A 25094-nucleotide genomic window follows, 5' to 3' on the forward strand; every position below is an offset into this window, starting at 1 on the left:
CGCTTTCCATTCAGTGAGTGGGGAGGCAGCTCGGTAAGGGGCAGCTATTAATGTAATAATCAAATTGCTTGATGCTTATTCTTTCATTATTACTGTTGCACTGTGTCCCCAGCCCTGGACCCCAAACAATACAAGTTTTTTTCTCCCTCCCTTCCTCTCTTCTTTCCTTGCTTGCTTGCTTCCTTCCTTTGGAATATAAGCTTCTTGAAGCCCTTTCTTTTTGTTTGTATCCCCATTGCTTAGCATAGTGCCGGCCATAGTAAATGCTTAATAAATTCTGTTTTTTTGCTTTCTGCTCCTGCCTGAGGCCATGATGGGTCCTGATGGCTCACATTTACACAGTGATTTGCAGTTCACAAAGTGCTAAACTCAAAATAACTTTATGAGGGAGTAATTATAAGCATCACTGTCCCTTTTTACAGATAAATAAACTGAGGCTCAGAGAGGTTTAAGAGGCTTACCCAAGACAACTGCTAAGCATCAGAGCCGTGACTATAACATGGTTCATTTAACTACACACCACACTCCTGGAGTAGACTCTTCACTTAATAAGGATATGCCTTTCAATTTAGACTGGGGGTTGAGGTATTCATTGGTTTCCTCTGGAATACAATCCTTTAGAGAGAGAATTTCTACCTTGCCTATTCCAGCAAGCAGCACAGTGACAGTGACTTTCCAATGTGTGCCTGGCCCCAAACACCAGCTTTAGCTCCTTTTTTTCATCCTCTTTAGCTCAGACTCCACAGACAGGTTAGGCAACAGTAATCTTTATTTTGGTAGTTTTTTTTTAACTAAGCCTGGCTTTGTTTAGCTAGCAAAAGGAATTTAGTGGAATCTAGAAGCCTAGGATGTCCCATGGTTCTTGGCATGGTCAGATGACTTTATTAAGCAAGTTGGGAAAATCCTTATGGTGTCAGGCCACTAGGCAGAACTTCTAGAGATAGAAGGCAATTGCCTTCTCCCACTAAATCTGGAAAAATGCAAAATATAGATTAACCCATAGTAGACCAATAGGTTAAATACCTGATTTCCCTCTGGTATGACATCATTGATGGTCTCCTTAGCTCTGAGGATGCTCTGTGTATGCATCAGTCTGCTTGACCCTTATTTTACTCAATAAACGTCTATATATTCAGAAAATCATAAAATTGTAGAATTGAAAGTGATCTTACAGGTTGTCTAGGTCAACCTGTCCCTGAGCAGAAACCTTTGCATCATCTAGCCTCTGCTAGAAAACCTCTAGTGATGGAAACATTACTTTTGAAGCAGTCTATTTCACTTTGGGACAGCTTTTTCTGGGTCCAAAATATGTCTCTTTGCACTTTTTACCCAAGTCTTGTCCTTTGGGGTCAAGTAGAACAAATCTAATCTCTCTTTCATATGGTGACTTCTAAAATACTTAAATATAACTATGTTTCACCTCACTCTTCTTTTCTCAGCTGAAAGGATTAGGGAAGGTCTCATTTAGAAGGGAGTACTTCAGTTGAACCTTGAAGTAAACTACAATTTCTAAGAAATTCTGTTTCTTCAACTATTCCCTGTAAAGTTCTAATCTTTTCACTTTCCTGGATACTTCTCTCTCAAAATGATTCAGCCTGTCAATGTCCTTCCTCAAATGCGGCATACAGAATGCTGATCACAGTATTCCAGATCATGGTAAAGTACAGTGTACAAAGTACAGAACCTCTCTAGTTCTGGACACTTTATGTTTATTAACACAGACCATCACGACATTAACTCTTTTTGCTTCCGTATCTTGCTATAGACTCATGATATTGAGTTCACTAACAACAAACAAACAACTCCAAACCCTAGGTCTTTCCACATGAAGTGGTGTAGCCATAGTGCCTCCATGCTGTGCTCAAATAGCTGATTTTGGAACCCACGTAGGACTTCATATCTAACCCCTTTAAATTTTAGTAGCTTAAATATGTCAAGGATCTGTGATTTTGTTGGTGGATGATTGATATAAGTTGCAACCTGTGATGGAGTCTGTCAATCCTTTAAAGAGTTACCTGAGACTTAGACTATGTGACTTGCCCATGTCACATGGCTACTAAATGTTAGAAATGGGATTTGAACTCAGGTATTTAGCTCTAAATCAAGCACTCCATCTTCTGTGACCTTATCAAATTTCATCTTACTAGATTCAATTCTTTGTTTTAGTCTTTTGAGATCTTTTTGGATCTTGATTCCATCAAATGGTAATGTTTTATTTATCATTCCCAACTTCGTCAATCAAAGATTTGATAACTGCCTTTTATAAATTACTGATGAAAATGTTGTACGGCACAGGGCCAAGAATGTTATCTTGGCCCTCTCTCCTTTCATCCTCACACTTATTTCCCCAGGAACCTGGTGATGCACATGTCTTTGGCTCCTGGAGACTACCGTCTCACCCAGGGAATGAAGCATGGCAGTGGCTTGTTGGACAGCTAGCAGTAGCCAAGGAAAGCATGGCTGATATTAGATAGATACTTCTGCTCATGCCAGTCTGAATGTGTAGGCCTAGCTCCAGACACCTACCCTGAATCAGTAACCTACTGGAGTCTTTGCTCCCATTTCCTCATTCCTTACTTCTTACTTTGGCCTCTGAATTTACCTCTCCACTGAAACTGTTCATTGATCGACTTTCGGTCAGATCCAGTGATTCCCTCTTAGTTCTGATGCTTTTTGACTTTGTTTTCTTGGTTATTTTCATCATTCTGTTTTCATGCTCTGATCTTTGATACTGAGCTTGTGGGTTTTGTTATTATTTTATTCATCAGACGTGTCTTTCCTTGAAGTACTTCCCATTGAGCTGGACATCTGAACTGTGGCTGTATAAGGGAGGGCCACATGTGTTCTGGTGTGTTGCTAAAGAGCCTGTGTAGCAAAAGACTTCTCGGTAATCCCTTTGATGTGGTAGGGAGGAGGGGACCTTTGCTAAAGAAAATTGTTGATTGAATCATGAAAAACTCCCACTCTATGAGCCCTAACGAATGAGGAGAAATAGCTTTGAGTCTCTTTCCGAGGTGACCTCTTTGTTAAGACACAGTCAGCACTAGTTATTCCTCTGACTTCCCGATGGGGTGGGTGGGAAGATGAGGTCCCTTTCCCCAACCTTTCCTCAGCATCATTTGTGGTGGCTACATGCACAGGATTGCTAGAGTATGGACTTACATGGGCAAGCCTGGGACTGTGCTTTAAACCCCTGGCTGTCTGCTATCCTCTAGTGGCTCCATTTCTTTCCCCTGCTGGATCTTCATTCCAGGCCCTTCTGTAACCATCCTTGCTGTGTCTTCTCTTCTATTTTCTAAATAGATCATTAATTACTGCTAATTTTCAGGTTTATTATTAGGATGTTAAAGCTGGAAGGGACCTTAGCAATCACTTAGTCAAACCTTCACATTTTATAGGGAGAGGAAAACAAGGCAACAAAAAGGGAAGTGATTTGCTCAAGGTCACACAGCTATCAGTCAATAAAAAGTACAGCCAGGACTAGAACTCTGGCTCGTTGCTGCCACCCTGGTGCTTTTCTCACCATACCATTTTTTTCTTTCCTTTTCCCCTTAGTTTTGACTTCTCCTCTATCCTGGAGTTGGGAAGGCATGAACACCTTCTTCCCATCTTTTCTTTTGGCTCCCTAGGACACTGGGAATGCACATATTTTTGGCCACTGGAGATTGGTATGATCAATATGAGATAGCAGAAGATCAATCATGCTAGTGGCTTTGTTGGACAGCCAGCAGTCCCCCTTTATAGCCAAGGAAAGCACAACTAGGTTGGGGCAGGTATGTTTGCTCATGCCTGTCTGAATATGCAGATTTTATTCCAGACTTCCAGCCTGAAACAGCCCAAAGGGGACACACAGGGATCAAAATAAGTTTTGAAGTCTTTAAGAATATTCTTCTGTCCTCTGCCTCCCCATGACAATTACCTCTTATCCTAATGATTCACTCTTTTACTGCTAAATAGCTTGTGAGAAGAGATACAGAAACATGCCTCTCTTTCCTCTTTTACCCCAGAGACTTGTTGCCTGGAACCATTCTGCTCAGTGTTAACACTTGATCTCAGATTTTGGGTGCTAAAACCCCATATCTTGTGGCAACATCTCTTCATCTGCAGTGACCTCTACTCAGGTCTCCTTATCTTCCATCAGCAAAAACCTGACAAGAACAGCTCCAGGGCTGGCGGGCAGCTCAGGGCAAGTAAAGGTCGTTCCAGAGGCCAAAGGAGGAAGGAACTAGGCCAGGTTAAGGGTTGGTCAGGGAGCATTGAGCCAGGTCACAGTCATCCTTACCTCCCTGCAATACAGACTGTAGAGTCTGCACTATGGGAGTGGGGAAGGGACTGGGATCTAGTGTGTGTAGGCTGGTAATTGTGATGCTTTATCTGTTAAGGTTAGGCTATTCACCCTCTGGGCCCCAGGAGCATTGGACCCTGGCATTCCGAATTACATCTCATATCTCTTATTGCATGGAAAGGTACAGAAAACTGAGAGTATGGTACCACACTTTGCCCTAAACCCCTTCTCTCTGGGCTATATGCCTCATTTCTGGCCCCAGCACTTTGATTCAGGGTAAACTTTCAAATTTCAAATTTTGATTCAGGGTAAACAAGGGTAAACTTTCAAATTCATCATTGGAATCAGACTCTGGGTTTTTTGTTTGGAAGGGGTAAATTCCCACTTTCTGTGGTGGTCTCTACCCAGGTTTCTTTATCTCCTTATTCCATGGGGCCAAGAGCAAGGGCTGACTCAGGTGAGGCATGACAGAAATGATCAAATATTGACCTACAGAAAGATCCATAAGTGGTGAGGAGGACTGGTTGGGGGTAGAGAGAGGGAAAAAGACAGGGAATGGACTGAGAGGGTGAGGAGTGGGTTAGGCTGAGAAGAGAGGGAACAAGGGCTTGAACTGTTGTTGGAGGGTAAAGTGGACTGAAGTGAAGAACATTTGAGAGGTGAGCATTTGCTGAATTGAGTAGGGGAGCAGAGGAGTGTCTGGATACCTGGAGGGCTTGCTGTGTTTCAGTGATCTTGTATCAGGGTGGCTCAGTGATCCTTTCTATGGGAAGGCAGTGTGTCACTCTCTGGTAATAATAATAGCTAACAAAGCACTTTATACATATTGTCTTATATGAGCTTCGCAACAGCCTAGTACTGATTTGCCTAGGGTCATACAGCCAGTAAGTGTTAGACCTGTTCAAACCTAAGTCTTCTTGGCTTGATGCCTAGCACTCTGTACACTATTCCAGGATCCTTCTTTAGAAACTGCTTCACAGTTTCCACTGAATGAATAGAGGTAATGAATGCTAGAGAAAGTATATGGCATAATGAGGCTGGGGAAAGGGGGACATATTAGAATGGAAATCAGTTGTCAATCTATTCCCCTAAAGCCCCATTTACCACCCCAGTAACTTTCTAGACCAGTGTGCCTCTCCCTGCCACCAATTTTCTTTGAGTGTGATTTTTCCCATTAGAATGTAAACTCTTTGTGGGCAGGGACTGCCTTTGTTTTTGTATTTGTATATCCAGTCCAGCATAAGTACTCTCTCTAGCATTCATTCCCTCCTTTTGAACACATTTTGTATCTTCTATCTCCCCATTCCTTCTTAGAATGCAGGCTAAAGTATGGTTTCCTGGCATTTATTTGTCCCTTGGGCTCCAAAGGAGCAGTATGGGGTTCTGGGTCTCACTACCCAAGGTGGGCTTGGGGATAGCATTTAACCCATATTAACTGCATATAATAGATGATGATAGATTTAAATCTATTAGGTAGGCATCTCAAAGGTTTAGTCTGCCTCCCCTTCCTTTTACAGAGGAGGAAACTGTACCCTAGGAAAGCTAAATGACTTGTTCAGGGTCACTCAGTTGTAAGTGGCAAAGCCAAGATTCCAACACAGCTCCTTCAATGTAAAAAAAAAAATCAGCATCTCAGGTAGAAGATAAAGGAGACATGGCCAGATAGCAGGCTTTGTCTGAAAAAGACTTTGCCCAGGATTGGTCTTATTTCAGAATATAGGATGCAAGCATAATAAAACCAGTCTTTAGACCTTCTGAGCTCCTGTACCCAAGACACCTTTGCCACCTCTACCAGCTTGGTCAGGGCTTTCTCTGCAGCTCTCTCTTCCACTGAACTCAGGCCCTCTTTAAAGCACTCTGCTGGAGAGTGAGAATGATCTCACCCAAACTGCAGGTGCAGGCCTGGCCCAGTAAACCACAACAACCAGAGTCCTGTGCAAGGCACAATATACCAGAGCCCCGCAAAGCTTTTCAGATCAGGGATAAAGGATGATTATTTGTTTAGCATCATTAGCAGGAGCCCAAGGACTCGTCAAAAGCAAAGCAAAAACTTTTGTATTAAGGAGATTAAAATGTAAACTCAGCTGAGAAGGCTCCACGGCATTCAGTGGCTTTGTTGTGCCTGGCATTGTGTGTGATTATATGCAAATCAACAGGAGGCCTTGGTTGGGGGCCTGGTCTCTGAGCTTCCCAACAATTTAGGGGCTGGGAAAGCAGTGAGTAAGGAGGAAAGAGTCAGCAGCCATCTCCAGGTTGCAGGGCCCCCAGGGAAGGGAAGCCCCCCTCACTGGAAAGAGGGCCCTAGTCATTAAAGTTTCAAAAATATGTTTGTGTTATCAACAGAATACTTCCTATCGAAGCAATTAGTGAGCTGACGTGGATGCTAACAGTGGTGCAGTGGTGGTTCGAATGGAGAGGGGCAGCAGGAAGAGCATGGGATTTGGACCCAGAGGGCTTGTGTTTGAATCCTGGCTCTTCCTTCCTTATTGCCTGTGTGACTGATCACTGAATTCTCTCTGGGCCTCAGGTTCTCCATGTGTAAAATGAGGTTGTTGGACACAAATGAAGTCCAACGTCTTTCTCCAGCTTCTCATCTTATGATCCCACGTCTGCATGGTCAGTGTGTCGTGACTGGTGAAGCCACCAGCTGGTGATTAGTGGTGTAGTGGGATTTTTCCATGTGTGCCAGCTCAGTGTGGCATGTGCTGTGGATATCTTGGCGTTTTGTAGCATACTTCCTTTGTGACGCGTCCTAGTCACAGGTGTTGTCCATGCTGACATTCTTTATTTTCCTGGGAAGTGCCGAAGATGGGAGTTGGTTTAGAGTTGTTGGACAGACACAGTCAAGGAGCCAAGTCCTCCTGGATCTTTTGGGTATGTTCCCACAGTGTCTAGTTGCCTGTCCTCTTCTCTACTAGTTAGTATTCAATATACCTTTTTTTTGTGAGGCAATTGGGGTTAAGTGACTTACCCAGGGTCACACAGCTAGTAAGTGTCGTCAAGTGTCTGGTCAGAGAGCAGATTTGAACTCAAGTCCTCCTGACTACAGGGCTGGAGCTCCATCCATAGTGCCATCTAGCTGTCCCTCTATCCATATACATTTAATAAGTTTCTACTCTATGTCAGCAACTGCTATGTCGGTGACCTTGAGAGGAAAGTGGTTGATCAGAGGACAAGTAAAAGACATCCTTCTAGATGCAGGTGGACTATTGATCATTGTGAAGCATTGCCTCAGAGATTTGCCTCTTTCACAAACACACATTCTCAGGGCCCAGTTCTTTCTCTCCCTTCTGGGCCTTTGCCAGGGTATCTGAAACTCATTCAAAATGAGGCTCATTTTTGAGTCCATTTCATTGGTTTGCTGTCTCTCCTTGCTCCACTAATGGCTGTACAAGAGAGCCCTAGAACTCTCCTCTAGCATCAGCTATGGCATAGTAATCTTCACCCATTTCTATGCTCCTTAGCATTGGGATTGACATTAACATCTCCCAGTCTCAACTTCTGGGTCCTGAGAGTGTTGGGAGTTAAGAGGCCAATGGAATCCCCAACCCCCAACCAGCTTTAGCCAATGAACTAGTCCAGATATTCCTCTGGATTGATCTCAGAAAGTGTCCATTGAATCTATTCTCATGAGTTTTCAAACTGATTTCTGCAAGAAAAAAATAAGCACACAAAAATATTATATCATGTATCCATTGACAGTCTATTAGAAATTAGATTGCAAGTAAAGGAAGAAAAAAATTATAAGAAAACTACCTACTCACCTTCTTTCTCCTGTTTGAACTTCTTTTCCAGGTTTCTGTTGCTTCTGAATATCACAAGTATGGGGAACATTAGTAGGGCTCCTGGGACCAGTAGAGGGAGAATGCTGAAATCAATCTTCGGGAAGAATTCTGAACATATAGATGATAAGAATTATCTGTCTCCATTCCCTAGCCTTTGTTTTTTGTTTGGTGGCTCCATGAGGGTGGACCTTCTAGGCTTTGATGTGTAGAAGACAGAAATATCATAGTCTTTAGGGATCTGGCCCCTTTGGACTATCAGAGGGATGAATTTGTCTTTGAAGGTGGGAGTGTTGAACAGTCAGGTGATAGGATGTGGGGAAAGTGTGCATGTGCGCGCGTGTGTGTGTGTATGTGAGTGTGTATGTGTGTGTGTGTGTGTGTATATATGTATGTGAGTGTAACTAGAATGGAAGGACAGCAGCCAGGCAGGAAGAGCCACAGATGATGGAGTTGAAAGGGAACTTTGCAAGGATATTGTCTTCAAGTTGGGCTGGATAAAAGAGGCCGCCAGACGGGGCTGTTCACCTGCTTGGCTTTTGTTCTCTCCTGCAGGGTCTGCTTTACACACCGCCCATGGGAAGCATGCTGTCTGCCATCTGCAGGAGAAATTCAACAAACACCCACACGCGAGCCAACGGAAAACTCTCAGCAAAACAAACACTCTGCTGGGGAGATCCCAGCCGGGCCAGGCGGCCCGCATGTGTACAGAGGGCGGACAAGGGAGCACCTGCCCCTGCAGCCACTCCTTTTACCAGCGTCCTGGGCTGGCCATCAGGAAGTTACCAGGGTCAGGTGAGTTCTGTGCCTCATCCCATCAGCCCTGCCAGGTGAGAGACTCTTATTCTGGGCTCAGGTTTGAAAAAAACTGGGCTGACAGTTGTTCAAAGCATCAATTATTAATATTGCTAATGACAGCAATGTAGCATAGTAGATAGGGAAGTGGTTTCAGAGCCTGGGAGATAGGGCTTCAAGGCCTGGTCCCAGCATACACTGGCTGTGTCACACTTGACAAGTTTCTTAACTTCCCATTGCCCCTGGCAATTTCTGAGGCTGTAAGTTGCAAAGGAGGTGCTGACCTGCCTTGACAGAGGGAACTTCCTCACCTAGGAGTTCTTATATCTGGGAAAGCACAGGTCTAGTCCCTATCCCTATTATTAATAATAGCAATAATAGTGATGATGGTTGCTTGGTAAGGGCACAGGAGATAATCATAACTGTAATCCCTCCTAGCTTGTAAAATGAGGGGCATCTCCTACATTTACACCCACTGGGCATTGGCTTTCATAGGTGTGTCCTGTGCCTGTACAGACATTGCTCGGGAAGCCCCTCGCTTAGTTCCTGTGACAGAACAAGGAGTGTTGTGAAGGAACCACCTCTGGACTTGTAGACTCCACCCTGATTCAATGAGGAAACTTAGGATAGAGATGGGAGGGGCATGGGGAGGGAGTGCTGGCCAGTGCTAGGAGGGACAAGGGTGGGGGGGTCTCACTTAAATACTCCATGACATTTTATTTTGGGATCCCTGATGTGGGACCATGTCCCAAGAGTCTGTTCTCTCTTCTTCTCCCTGTGGAGTTTGCCACCTTCCTCTCCCTACAGCCTCAATCACCTCAATCACTGATGGCTTCACCCTAGTGAGTGGCAGCTAGGAATGAGTGCCCAGGAACTCACAAGTGTGAGACTGGAGGCTTGTTTGCTCTTCCCATGGCCAACCCTGGTGGGCTGGACCTAGTGGTATTGTGTTACTCAGCCAAAGAATTCCTTTCCTCACCTCTTTCCATTTACAAATGGGAAACAAAAACCCAAGTGATCCTCCCCTGGCCCCAAGCCCATTGCCACAGACCCTTAAGTGTCATACTGGGGAAGCAACTTTCTTCACTGTTTAAGGTACATTCTGTCTGTAGGAATAAGGGGCTTTATCCTCCCCTCTCCCCTAGACTCCCTGCCCCAAAATTCTTTGTAGCCTCCTACCTCAAATAGGGATTTAGATCAAAGATCCTATAAAATGTCTCCCCAGGTGCCTCCATCCTCCTAGCTTCAGCCTTTGCATCCAGAGTAGGAGCTTTGATTTCCCTTGGCCCAGCTAGGGAAGGAGGTGGCTTTTTTCGTCCTCTGAGGTTCCTGCCTCAGTTCTTGATTGGGAGTGGCTGGTATACCTTAGGACAGAGAACTTTTTTTCAAGTTCAAACAAGGAGACCTTTTGCTCTTTCCTTTGTTGGGGGCTGATACCTCCATGATTTACCCCTGTCACCAAGTATGTCTCTATAACTTCTGAAACTCCTGGAATTGCCCTTTTGAGGTTGGTCAGAAAGAGGGCATATCTGGGAGGCCTATGTCTCCCTGGAGGGAACCTCTCCAAAGTAGACTGCTCCATCCACCAGCAAACCTGGAGGGAAAAGTGACCAGGTTCAGGTGAGGTCTGTATCTTTGATTGCCATTCATTCCATCAGGCCTGCCAGGTAAGGTGTTCCCATCCTACACTCAAGTTTGAAAATGCTATTAGAATGGCAGCTAGGTAGGAATAGTCACAGGACGAGTGAGTAGAAAGATAACTTTGAAAAAATTTTGTCAGTGGTTTGGGCTGGATAAATGGGTCCAGATTTTTCTATGTGTCTAGTTCCTTTGGGAAACTCCTGATTCTGTCTAGAAGAAGTAGAAAGAACATTGAACTGAGACCTAAGTTCTGGTTCTGGCTCTAGGTATTAACTTACTTTGTGGCCCTGAGCAAGTTGTGTAACTACCTTGGCTTTTAATTTCTTCATCTACAAAAAAATATGGGGCAGGACAAGATAGGCACGCTGCTGCAGAGTCAATGGGCTACTCTGTAGGAGAGATAAGACATAGCACTTTAAGGGGAGACCAGATGTGAAAGATAAATAGGTGGTAGAGTTGACAGGATGTGGTGGCTCATAAGGATGAATAAGAAGGATTAGCCAAAGGATGATAGGTTATGAATATCTGTGTTTGGGAGTATTTTAGATTGTCTCTCTTCATGAACTTTACATTACAGCCAAACTCGCTTACTTCCTCGACTTGGGATCCCATCTCCCACTACCATGCTTCTGCCAAAACTGTCCTTCAGGCTTGGAATAAACTCCCTTCTCTTTTCCATCAAGGATCATCATAACAGGTACTACCTCTTTCCTATAAAAAGACTTTCCTGATCCCCCCAATTAGTGCTCTCTCTCTCTTCCCTAATTATTGCATTGTAATATATTGTAAAGAAACCTAGATGTGGAATTAGGGGATTTGGAACAAAACCTTGACTCTGCCACTTACTAGCCATTAGATCTTTGGTAAATCACTTAACCTCTGTGGACCTCAATGTGGGAGCTGAACTAAATGACCTCTGTGGTTTCTTCTAGCTTTAAATCTATAGTCCAATGATCTGTGTAGTTGTAGTAGAATGTGATCTCCTTGGGGATAAAGATTATTTTTCATTTTGTCTTGGTGTGCTCAGGGTTTAGCACAGAGCCTTGTATTTGGTGGGGGCTTTAGCAAATGCTTGTTTTCTTTAAAATATAAATTTTCTTCTTTACTATGAATTTAAATACAAGCATTTTAAATACAAAGAGCAGAAGATGATTGTACATGAAATGATAAACTTCTCTTATGTAGAGTTGTTTAAAAGTATTAAATTTAACATAGTAGTAATAAAAGCTGATTTGCTTTGTCTGTGTTCTTTTCTGGACTTCCTTATTCTTTCTTTTGTGTAAATTTTAGATGTTTTATTGACACTTTTTTTTTCACATCATATCACTAGCCACCACGCCTCTTACCATCCTCTAATAGAAGCCCTCTTTTGTAATAAATAAGTACAGTTATGTTTAACAATGTATGTCTCTGTCCAAAAATGTATACTTCATTCTGGATCTTGAGTTTATTACCTCTGTCAGGAGATGGGTAGTATGCCTCAACATCAATTGTCTGGAATTGTGGTTGGTCACTACATTGAGTAAAGTTCTTAAGCCCTTCAAAATTTTTGTCTTTGCAATATTTTTGTTATTATATAAATTGTTCTGATTGTGCTCATTTTACTCTGCATTAGTTCATGCAAGTCTTTGCAAATTTCTTTGAAATAGTCCTTTTTATAATTTATCATGACACAGTGGTACAGAGTGCTAGTCCTGGAGTCAGGAAGACTCTTCCTCCCTAGTTCAAATCTGGCCTCAGGTACTTATTAGCTGTGTGACTCTTTGGGCGAGTCACTTAACCCTGTTTGTCTTAGTTTCCTCATGTATAAAATGAATTGGAGAAGGAAATGGCAAAGCACTCCAGCATTTTTGCCAAGAAAACCCCAAATGATGTCATAAAGAGCTGAACATGACTGAAACAACTGAAAATAACAACAAAATAATAATTTGTTTAGCCATTCCCACAAATGATGGGTACTCCCTTCATTCCCAGTCCTTTGCCACCACAAAAAGAGCTGCTGTAATTTTTTTTTTATACATATGAACCCTTTCCCTCTGTCTTTGACCTCTTTCAGATATATGTCTAGTAATGGTATCACTTGGCAAAAGGGTATGGTTTAGTTATATTTTGTTTATAGTTCAATTTGCTTTCCAGAATGATTGGACTAATTTACAGTGTCAATAAAATTGCTTTAGTGTGCCTGTGTTCCTGTAGCCCCACCAACAATAGTGAAATTGAATTGTTGGTACCATTGACAGAGACAAGGAAGGCAGAAAAGAGGATCTGGGGAAAATAAGTTCAGTTTTAGGTTTTTTGAATTTGAGATGCTGATGGTATATTCAGAAGAGGTATAGAGTAGGTAATTGGAGGTGCTAGTGTATAAATTTGTGAATGGTTCACATGGAGGTGATAGCTGAAGCCACATGAACCAACAAGATCATCATGGGAGAGGGCATAGAGAGAGAAAACAGAGCCAAGGATGAGTTCTTGGGGATAATTAAGGGAGATGGTAAGAAGATAGAGAGAATATATTAAAGAAGTAGAAGAGTCAGGAGAATGTAGGATACCCAAGAGGAGTTTAACAGTGTCACATGTTACAGAGGTAAAGTAGGATGAGATCTGAAAAAAAAAGACACTGGATTTGGGAATTAGGTTATCACTGTTGGCCTTTTCAGTTTTCAGTAAAGGAATAAATGAAAGATCAGCCTTTGTTGTATACAATGCTCAGAGATATGGTATCCTCACAGAATAGTCATCCTTTAGTTAGTTCTAGATGATAGAATCCCTTGAATATTTGACTTATTTTCAATCTCTGTGTTTTTGCCCATGTCATTACATTCACCAGTAATGACTGCTCTCCTCTTCTCCATCTATTAAGATCTTAATGCTTCTTCAAAACTCAGCATTTATTCATTCTGGAAATGTAATAGAATCATATAAACTTTGAATTTGAAGGGGCCTAGAGAAACACTTAGTCTAAATATCCATCCAAAGGGAAAATCCCTTCTATGTCATACCAGACAGATGGTCGTTCAACCTCTGCTTTAATATGCCCAGTGACAGGGAATGCAATAACTAGGATAGGCAGCTGTTTCCATTGTTGCACAACTCTCGGTATTAGAAAATTCTTTTTTATATTGAAAAGAAACCTGCTTCCCTATAACTTCTACCCACTGGTGCTAATTTTCCCCTCTGGACCAACATATGGTCCCCTTCAAAAATGTGAATAGTCATAAGATTATAAGGTCTAGAGTTGGAAAGGACCTTGGAGATCATCTTGATCCAAATGCATCATTTTACAGATGAGGAAACTGAGGCCCAAAGAAATAAGTTGACTTTTCCCAAGGTCATGCAGAGTAAGCATATAGCCAAAGTTCCAACCCAAATCCTTGACTACAATGTAGTTTCTCTTTCCATGATATCACATTTCATGTCTCAGACATTAGCCCCTTCCCCAAGTTTTTCTTTGCCATGAAAACTATCCTTAGCTTCTTCAACTATTTCTTATATTACTTGATTTCTGGACTATTCACCTTCTCTGGTTTTACTGGGCAGGACTTAACATGAGAAAATGGGCCTCTCTGGGAGGGAATTTTTTCAATAATACATATAATGGAAAGTCTTGGTTCAAGTCTCAGAACATATACTGACCATGTGAACTTGAGCAAATCATTTAATCTTTGTGAGCCTCAGTTTTCTCATCTGTGAAACAGAGATATTAATTCTTGCTTTACCTACCCCAAATAACTGTTGTGAGGAAAGTACTTTGTAAACTGCAAAGCCCTGTAACAAATGTGAACCATCATTGTCATCATCATCATCATCATCATCGTCGTCATCATCATCATTATTGAATTAGAAAAGCAGTTTCAATTGTTTATGACCCTTTGGTAGTTCTATCATCAACTTATTTGTCTAATGCATTAGTGAAGATTTCCCTATGTACCTTGGTCCAAACCATGTGATTTAATCACTGTATCCTCAGTCTTGTAGTAGTGGGAGAGGGGGAGGAGAGATCAGGAAAGCAGATGTTGTACTCTGTTTCATTGCTAGATGAGAGTCCTGGATCCAGTGGCAGGCCTGCCTGAGTTATCAATTGTTTCAACATTTGATACCAAGGCCTGGTTTCCTTGGTCCTGTCATATACCTTGATAGTTTCAACTTTGGACAACCCAAGCATGACCTGCTATTTTCTAACCATCTTGTACTTTTTCTTGCAGTCTTATATAAAACTCACATGTGGATTAGGAAGGGGAAGTTTTCATTTTGGTTTACATGATTTATTTTATTTAAGGATAAGAAATGAAAATGTTCCTATGATTTCATTGGGATAGGGAACTCCCAACGAGGAAAGCTATTGATGAGGTGAGCACCTTCTCCTGTGCTCTTTCTCTCAGAGTATTTGTTTCCTAGAGTATTGAGAAGGTAAGTGACTGGCCTAGGGTCATACGGCCAGTGTGTCAGAGGCAGGACTTGAACCTGGTCTTATTGGCTTTGAAGCCAGCTGTCCATCTACTATGCCATACGTTCCTTCTTTTTAGTTCTTTTGTTGTCATGATTTGGTTTTGTTTTTGGATCAGAGCTATGATTTCTATAGTGAACTCTTCTTGTGACTACCTCCTCTATCAATAAAAGTTGCTATCTATTCTGCAAATTATCACCTTAGAGAATTGCCTGGGACACTGAGAAGTTAAGTGACTAGCCTGTGGTCAAATACCTGGTATTGTCAGATAAAGTTCTCAAAAATCTTAACATTATTGCTTCCTTTTATTTCATTCTCTGAAGAAACATGAGCTCATGCAAACTCCTGCACCAAACCAAAGCTCTTGTTCCTCAGGGTCGTTGATAAGATGATAAAGTCTCCATCAATGTACACCATAATAAAACATCCATTAGGATATGTTGTTGTTTCTTTCCCTTGTTAAAAATGTAATCTCTTTCAGGGCAGGAATTGTTCATGCTATTTCTTTGTATCCCAAGTGCTGGGCACAGTGTCTGGAACACAGTGAGCACATAATTGATGCTTTTTGATCGAATGATTGAGGATAAATTTCACAGCTTCTTATGTCCTTGACTTCAAGAGGAAATCTCTCTCCATCTTTAATTTTAGCATTTCCCATTGCTTTCAAATTGGTCTGTTGGATTCCAGAGTCACTGTCTCTTAATTTTGATAACTTCCTTCAAGATTCAGCTCAGATCTCATCTTCTGCAAGAGGCCTTTCCTGGTACCCCCAACTGCTAGTACCTTTCTCTCTCAGCTTACCTTCTATTTACTCTGTAGAGGTATTGCATTTATCTAGTTATTTACATGTTATCTCTCTTTCCCCCTTTAGAATGTAAGCTCCCTAAGGGCAGAGACTGTTGGTTTTTGTTTTGGCCTGGCACATAGTAAGTACTTAATAAATGCTTATTGACTGACTGACTGCCCAGCCCAAATATCTTTACACCGGTGTTCATGAACCATCAGTCTCCTCCTGATCTAGTTTAATAGTAACATTGCTTTTATCAGGTAGACACCATTTCCCTGATCATGCTTTGCCAGCATGGTGATTCAATACACAAGGGCCATCAGAATTACTATACTGAATCCAATCTAGCTTCTGTCAAAATTACAGTAGCTGTCCTTTGTGATGTTGTCCTAAAAGATGCTGTCCTAAAAAGATCCTAAAAGAATGTTAAGCATCTTGACATTCCTTGTTTAATAATCCATTATCAATTCACCACCTGTAAATGTATCTCAAACCTTCCTGAAATAATGTATCGTTTTGGTCTGTTTCACCTGCTATAGTTAACAAGGTCTAGAAATTTACCAACCCCAATGGCAAAATTAGTAATTCCTTTTATTTATCCTAAAGCCCCTTTTAATGATAAAAGAGTGCTGTCTCATCCTCCTATTCTGATATTTAATGACCAGATCCAGGATCATTCTAGTTGTCCCTTCATGATCTTCAGGATGGCAGATTTAGAGCTAGAAGGCATCCGAGATGCCAGCAAGTCTACTCCTGCCCTCCATTTTGCAGATGTGAAAACTGAGGCACAGAAAGGATAAGTGATTTGCTCAGAGTGACACAACTAGTAAGTTTCTGAGATGGCATTTGAACCCAGGCCTTCCTGATTCCAATTTCAGTTCCCTATCCATTATGCCATTCTGCCTTTTTATCTCAGGCTTCATCTTTCTAAACAGAAGCCTCCTAATTTAAAAAAATCTACCTTTGTGTAGAGTCCCTTTTATCCCCTTGCTAATTCTGGTAACTATTTATGAACTGCCTCTGGCTTCATAATGTTTTTCTTGAAATGAGTAATCAGATCTTCATGGGTAGGTAGGCATCTGGACTAACATGGAACTTTTCTTGGCCTTTCTAGATGTTAAGGACTTGACTATCAATCCTTAGAGGGACCTTTCCTACAAGCTCGGTAAAACCCTGAACTTTCCCCTTCCTCAAGATTCCTTATGTGTAATTGATGATAGAAGGTCATCAATGAGCAAGAGTAACTTACCACAGCTGAGAAAAAACTTCCTACAAATTGGAGCCATCCGTAAGTGGAATGGGCTGCCTCAGGAAGTAGTGAGTCTGCTGTCACTGAAGATCTTCAGGCAGAAGCTCGTTAGAGATGGTGTGATAAGGATTCATCCTTAAGGCGGGAAGAGGACTAAATGGACTAATGGATGCTATAGGTCTAAGAATTAGAGGCCTAGAAATCTTAGCCACCTCAAGCACCCTGATCAGACTGTAGGGTCTCCCCTTAGCCCACATTTTTTTGATGTTTGTTAGTTTTTATCCAGAACACAATTTCCTTTTCACTCATTACCTCTTCCCTATAGACCATTTCTTGTCCCCAGTCTTTGATGACATTGCTCATTGAAGAACTGAAGGACAAGGGAGTAAATTGCTTGGGAAGTATCTCAGTGGCATTCGGAGATACCACATCAAGAGATCATACTTCCAGGAAACCCTGTTAAGAGGATCTGTGTATACCTCAGCTCCCTCAACACTGTCTTGGGTGACTTTCCTACTTGGTGCGCTCCAAGAGGCTCAGAGAGAAGCATCATAGAGTAAAGGAGAGAGTGTTGGAGCTGCAGTATGAGAGACCTGAATTCAAATCCTACCAGAGCCACTTACTAGTTGTGCAACCATGACAAATCACTTAAGAGGCTCAGTTTCCTCTTAAATGAGAATTATAAAAGCATTTACCTCCCAGGTTGATAAGGATTGAGTGAGGTCATTTATATAAAATACCTTATAAACCTTAAAATTCCATATTAATGTGAGTTATGCTTGATGAATTCCTAGGGAGTTCATGTCAGAGAAATAGACTGATAGAAGTCAGGGCCTTCATATCTGGCTTTCTCCCCTGAGGAGTAGCTGTAATTCCTGGTAGCACTTGTGGTATTGGGGACCTTATCCCTCGAAGAGCACCAGTCCAGGGGCTGCCCTGGACCTTCTCTTGGACACAGTTACCAAACATGTTTTTCATCTTCATTAATCCGCTCTCCTTCTCACGTTTCTCAGGTCACAGCTGCATTGTTATCTGATGGGCTGGCTGCCAGCCTTCTGAAGCCTGACAGTTACAAAGGATGGATTAACTGACAAAGAATATTTATTTTTTAAAAATCCTTTTTCTTTATCTGTTGTTTTATGTCGTGTAAGGTGCATATTGCTTTGGTTTGATAAGTGTGGTCTTTTGAGAGCAGTGATCAGAGTTGTGATATCTGTGCTATTGAAACAGTGACAATTATTTGGACAATTATACTAGTAGATTTTCTGATGACTCTGATGTTGTTTTGCCCACTTCATGCCACAGAGAGGTCTAGGATGTTGCTACCTTTCTCCAGAAATCTGAAGTAAAGTGGTCCCTTTCAGCAGGTATCCTGGGCTAGAGGACAGTGGAGGATTGACTGTTGGATAATGAATGACTTGTTAGCTCAGGGTGGTTGTGTTTTGCATAATGGCATTGAGAGATCAGGCAGTGCTCCTCACATAGACGGAAGAGATGAGCAGTTCACTGCCCTTCCTTCATTGTGGAGAATCGCTTCCACTGGAGATGCTTTTCAGTATGGATGGGGAGAGTGCCTTCCTTGTGAAGCTAAGATTCCTTATCTATTTCATGGGTCTCTGGAGTATATCTCTGATGGGATTGCCTGTATGAGGTTTCTGAGGATAGTTGCAAACCCCAGTGACAAACTTCACTCATTCCCATTGTCCACTGTGAGTTTCTAGAGGTCACAGTCCCTTGGGGGTCAAGGTCCCTTAGGGCACATGCACTTTGGGTAAATTCTGAGGAGGAGCCAACTTTCTAACCCAAGCTGTGAGACTGGCTTCCTTAGGCCTGTTTAGGCCTGTCTGTTTCTGGGACAGCTCCAGCCTGCAGGATGTAGGATCCCTCTGAGAGTAGTGGAAGGAGCAAGGTTGATTGAAAGGTACTGTCTAGGAAGTGACTTTTAAGTGGGCACACTTGGCATCTATGATCAGCACAGTTTCCACTTTGGGCTTCCTTAATCTTGAGAAATGAGTGGTATTTTCTTCACTAATTAGAGGGACAGAGAAGCAATATGGCATAATAGAGGGATAGTCAAGAAGATGTGAACTCAGTTCATGCTCCTGACAAATACTGTCTATATGACCATAGGCAAGTCACTTCTTAATATCCTAGGGAAATCTCTTTGACTATTAAGTTACAAAGAAGTTGCTGAAAAAAAAAATTTGGACTTTCCCTTTCAAAAAAAAAAAAAAGCTAGAGGAGAAAACTGAAGTGAAACAGTAATTCAATTTCTGGAGGGCCCAAAAAATTGGTGTCAGGACAGAAGCCTGAATTCACAGCTCTGGTCTCTAATGGTTTGTCATACTTAGTTCCAGTCTACATGTCACTTGATTATTTGTGGGACTGAGTCTCCTGGATCAGAAGATGGAGCTTTTGGAGGATTCACTGCTTCTGAAGAACTCTCAAAAAGACACAGGGTGAAAAAAAGGCAGGTATTGGGCTCTGAGGAGATGTTGCTAAGGCACCAGCCCAATTCTACATGATTCCTTTTACAACCTTTCCTTCAAATTGTCCTAACATTGAATTAGCAAGGCTTTAGGTTTGCCTTTCTTCATGATCTCCTGCCTAGGGAACAGTGAGACAATGAACAATGACTTTCACTCTGCCCCGCCCCACCTCCCAAGACCCAGATAGGCCATCGTTTGCCCTCTGATGGGCGTTGGTGGTCTGGTAAATCTTTCACCCTTATCTGTAGCATTGGCATATTAATAGCCATGCTACCTTATCATTTTTTTAATGGTGATGAATGGCTATTGATCTAATTAGCATTCATTTATGCTATAGTAGTTTAACTCTTCCAAGTGTGAATAAATTAGTATTTATGGTTCTTGCAGGCAAAAATTGCTTGAAGGTAGCTCACATCTTTGAAGAAACTAGTTATAGTAGCTCAGAAGGCCCTTCTCTCTGTTTTTGAATAAATTGCTTAATCTCTATGTACCTTAGTTTTCTTATCTGTCAAATGGGAATAAAAGATCTCTATTACAGAGTTGGACTATGTGTTCTCCAATGACAGCTAAAATGATCTAGGGTTCTTTTTAGGGTCCAAAAAAACAAAGAATGAACCCACTTTGAACAGCACAGACTACTATTATAAAAATGTTAGGGATTATTATTACTGTTATTTCTGAGTGACTTGGTGGCACTGGAGTCTAGGCTATCCTGATAGCACTGGGGAATAATTTATCATAGGCTCATAGAGAGCTCGAAGGGGTTTGAGAGGTCATATAGTCCAGCCTCCTTGTTTTATAGATGAAGCCCAAGGAGGTAGGTGACTAATCCAAAGTCACAGAGGTAGCAGGAGGCATAGCTGGTGTTTGAACCCACACCCTTTGAATCTAGAACCAGCATCCTTTCCATTGTACCAGAAGGCTCTGAGCACAATTAGCCCTCTCTTTAGGTTACTTTCAGGTCAATGGTGGATTTCTAACCAAAATCACCAGACACTCAAAGGATGGTCAGTTTGATGGGAGTCTGGGACATGTCTAATCAGTCTGGTTCGTGTCAGGGATTTTTATTGTCCTTTCAAGTTTGGGTTCTCAGCTTTGTTTGGGGGAAACTATGGCAGCAGTACATAGCCTTCTGTCCTCTCCAAGATCTGCTTGATAAGACTGCCCTTGGTGATGGGGAGAGTTTTCTGTTTCTAATTTTACAGAACAGTGACTTATCAGAGAGGGACATCTGAAGACACTGGCTTCAGGAGCTTGGTCCTCACTGAGCCTGTCATCTTGGCAAGTGTCAGCAGGTGGAGTTCTGCTGCTGCACTTCTACTCCTAAGATCTCAATACCAGGGGTTGAGGGGAAGAAGGGGCAGGCCCTAAACACTGACCACAATTCACTTCCTATATAATCCCTTAGATGTGAGCTGGAGGGGTAGAGAAGTAGCCAGATCCAAGCCATCTAGGGATGTGAGGCAGAGGTATGAGTCCCAAGTGCACCAAACTGCTTCTAAAATATGTGAACCTGAGCCCTTGACTTAGGGAACTCCAGATGCCACTAAAATTAAAGCGCAGCAGTGTCCTTAGAAGCAGGGATGGTGTGACTTGTTTCAGCAGCTCCAACTGGGGTTGGGGAAAAGGGTGGTACTGGATACCATGGCCTGGACAATGAGAAGAGAAAGGAGCACCTTTTGGGGTTATAAACTCCAGTTTACTCCATGAATAGCATTTCTCTCTCTGTCACTCTCTGTCTCTGTCTCTGTCTCTCTGCCTCTTTCTCTCTCTGTGTCTCTGTCTCTCTATCTCTCTCAGCAAAGGGAGGCTATTCTAGTCTGAACAAAGTTCCATTGCGATAGGGCTGGGGGTGGGGTAGAGATTTGTGAACTTTGAGGGTCCTTAGGGGTGACTGGTATTGTTGAATTTGTTCCCTACTTTGCTGAAGTTCATGTGGACCTTAATGGGAAGGAGGAGGGAAGGAAGGTGCTAAAGGTAAATGATCTAGGAAAATTGGCTGAAGATTGGATACAAAATTGCAAACCTTGCCAGTGGGCTTAAGCTAGGAATGCGGACATTGGGTGGAGTACACCCAGGAGTGTGCTGGTAAATGTTTAGCAACTGGCTATCAGGGGTGGGGGGTGGGGGAAAGGGGATGGGGGGAAGGGGATGTGCCCAAGACACACTTTAAAGCTTAATTTACATTATTACATTTTAAGTCTAGACAATCAACAAAACATTAGACCAAGTCCAGATTTGTAGCATTTACTGATTTCCAAGGTGTGTAAATGCTCACACTTCTTACACCTTCCCCCCTTTCCCCATGATCCAGTGACACTGACCTCCTTGCTGTTCCTGAAACAAGTCACTTCACTTGTCCCCCATGCCTGGAATTTTTGTCCTACTCACCTCTTTCCCTTGGCTTTCTGGGCTTCCTTGAAGTCCTAGTTAAAATTCCACCTCCTATAATTCTATTATTTTCCTTTTGTTGCTTATCTATAATTTATTTTATGTATATATGTGTGTGTGTATATATATATGTATATATATATATACACACATATATATATATATTGTTTGGACATAGCTATTTGCATATTGTCTCCCCCATTTAATAGTGAACTCCTTGAGAGCAGGGACAGTCTTTTATTCCAGAGCGTAGCACAATGCCAGGCACAGAGAGACTCTCAGTAAGTTTATTGACTGAGTGACACTGAAAATTTAACAACTGACTCTAGCACATCCCTCAGTCTAGCCTACAGAGAGGGAAGCTGGTAACAAGAATCTATTCTGACAGAAGGGTAACATGGAGGGAGGTCTTGATGCTGAGGGCTCTTCTTGAGAAAATAGTGACCTCAAAGGAGATGAACAAACAGTTCTCAAAAGAAGCATTCCAAACTATTAACAGCCATATGAAAGAATGCTCTAAATCATTAATAATAAGAGAAATGCAAATCAAAACAACCTTGAGGGCAAGGATGGTCTTTCATTTTGCTTGTGTTTGTATTCCCAGTATTTAGCACAGTGCCTGTAGTAATGGCTTAATAAATTCCAAAGTGCTTTCCAGACTTGTTGCCCCTATTCACCTGTCCACCAACGGTGCACCAATGTGCCTGTTTTTCAGAAACCTCTCCAATAATTATCATTTTCCTTTTTTGTCCCCTTTGCCAATCTGTTGGGTATAAGGTGGAATCTCAGAATTACTTTAATTTACATTTCTTTAATAAGTAGTGATTCAGACCAATTTTTTTTTCCACATGGCTATAGATAGCCTGGGTTTCTTCCCTTGAGGACTGCTTGTTCTTATCCTTATACCATTTATCAATTAGGGAATGGGTTTTATTCTTATAGATCTGAATTAGTTCCTTATATATCTTAGAAATGAGACCTTTATGAGAGAAACTTGCATCAAAGATTCCTTTCTCTAGTTGTTTCCCCATCAAGCTTAGCTTTGTTGGATTTGTTTGTGCAAGAACTTTTAAATTTTATATTAATAAAACTTCCATCTATTTTATCATCTTTATTCGGTTATCCCTTGTTTGGTCATGAACTTTTCTCTATTCATAGATCTGATAGATATTTTTTCCCATGTTTCTCTAATTTGTTTATGCTGTGACCTTTTATATCTTGGTCATGCACACTTCTTTTGTCTCATCCCAGCAGCTGGGGTCTTTGTGTTTATTGAATATTAGGACACTTAATACTTTTACTTTTGCATGTTATATACCTAATCTGCTCCACTGATCAATCTCTATTTTCTAACCAGTCCCAAATTGTTTTGAGAATGAATGCTTTTAGTTTGAGATCTGGTACTGAAGAAGATTGTATCTGTAACCTCTTAGGATAGTGGTATTCAGGATAAGGGGTCCTAAGACCAATAGGTTTAGTGCTGTAAGGGACTTCAGAGATCATCTTTTCTAGCCATCTTATTTTTACAGATGAGAAAACTGAGGCACAGAGAAAATAATAATAGCTAGTATTTATATAGCTCTTCAATGTTTGCAAAGCACTTTGTATACATTATCTTATTTGATCCTTACAAAATCTCAGTGAGGTTAGGTGTTATTATCCTCATTTTACAGGTAAGGAGACTAAGGTTAAGGGACTTGCCCAGGGTCACACAGCCAAGTTAAGTGTCTGAAACAGGATTTAAACTTTGGTCTTTTAAACTCCAAGTCCAGTATTCTATCCTACTGCCTAAAGTCATACAGGTAGTATGTAGTGGACACAGGATTTGAATCATGCTCCTTTACTTCAAATTTGTAGCAATACAATATCGAATTTGATTCTAGTCAGATTCTGGAGAAAAGGATAAAAAAAGTCTTAGATACAATAAAGTGTGCAGGCCATTTTCTCTTTAATATATATCCAAAATTGATTTGGTTCTACCAGAAGAGAAGGCCCTAGTCTGAGCCTCTAATCATCTCTATTGCATAAACTAACCTTGCCACACTATGTCAACTTTATCCCATGTAGATTCTATGTTCTTTATGCTATTTGATATATGAGGAAGATCTGCTAGCCCCATCCAGCCTGCACAGTAGCAGTTGTACAGGGTTAGTCAGGAGACTTGTGTTTGTGTCCTGACTCTTTCCTTGGTAAAGCAGAAAGACCACTAGATTTTAAATCAGAGGACCTGGGTTCAAATCCCAGCTCTACTTCTGGTGAAGCAGACTTTGGACAAGTCTATGCGACTTTGGTAAGTCATTTTGTCTCTTACTGTCTGTTTCCTCATCTGCAAATTGAAAAGGTGGGGACTACAAAATCTCTATGTTCCCTTCTTTATCTAAACTTATGATTTCAAGTTTCAGATGCCCCCAACTGGGAAGATAGCCTCTGAAATAGGATAAGCCCTAGGTTCTCCCCTTTTCCATGAAGAGAACCTTTGACTTGGGCTGGAGAGGGAAAAGGGATCCTTGGGCAGTTGAGCCATTCCCTTGCTACCTGTTATTGCTGTGTTGTGACTTTAAGGGAAATGGATACTGTATTTTTAGTGTGTTCCCTTATTTTTATTTCTGGTGGAGGTGGGTGATTTATCAGCCTGTTTTTCTCTCCCCAAAGAAAGATTTTAGGGTCAGGTGAGACTTGCTGTCTTCCATTGGCTAGAAGACCTCAGAACTCTCTTTGTCAAGCAATCAATCAACAAGCATTAAGTACCTACTAGTGCCTGGCACTGGAGATTCAAAGGCAAAAAAGAAACTGTCCACACACTCAAAGAGCTTACATTCTATAGGGGAAATAAGATGTGCATATATAAGTATCTGCAGAATATATACAAAATGATGTCCCTTCTTTGGATCTAGGGGTGGGCAGAGGTATAGAGGTGTTGAAAGACTGAAATAGGCTTCTGGAAGCCAAGATGGTGGAGTAAGAAGTATGTCACTCTCACCTTCCCTTATTGACCTCTGAAAGCCCAGAAAATATGCCCTAGGAAAAATCTGGAACAGTTGAACCAGCAGAAAGATGGGGTGCAGCAGTCTTATAGCCCAGGAAGCTTGGGGGATTAATGGGAAAGACCCCTCTTGCTCTGGGGAAGGGGGAGCAGTACAGAACAAGGGGTATCCCAGCAAGCTAGAGGAAAGCCCCACCTCAGCATACTAGGGGGAGATCCTGAACCGCAGGGTAGTGGAGCAGGCAATC

At 41.8% G+C, this 25094-nt stretch overlaps 1 protein-coding gene across 1 annotated transcript in view; it reads left to right on the top strand.

Annotated features, from left to right (window-relative positions):
• Positions 1 to 25094, top strand: part of BTG4 (BTG anti-proliferation factor 4) — a 143380-nt gene that overhangs the window by 69804 nt on the left and 48482 nt on the right. Inside the window, exons 5-6 of the mRNA XM_027847316.1 lie at positions 8623 to 8862; positions 11081 to 11200. Of these exons, the coding sequence (XP_027703117.1) occupies positions 8623 to 8862; positions 11081 to 11197 (357 nt within the window). The 3' untranslated portion in view covers positions 11198 to 11200. The remainder of the gene's footprint in view (positions 1 to 8622; positions 8863 to 11080; positions 11201 to 25094) is intronic.

Source organism: Vombatus ursinus, unplaced genomic scaffold (genome assembly GCF_900497805.2).
Source record: "Vombatus ursinus unplaced genomic scaffold, bare-nosed wombat genome assembly UNPS02015398.1, whole genome shotgun sequence".
In the NCBI taxonomy this organism is placed as follows: Eukaryota; Metazoa; Chordata; class Mammalia; order Diprotodontia; family Vombatidae; genus Vombatus; species Vombatus ursinus.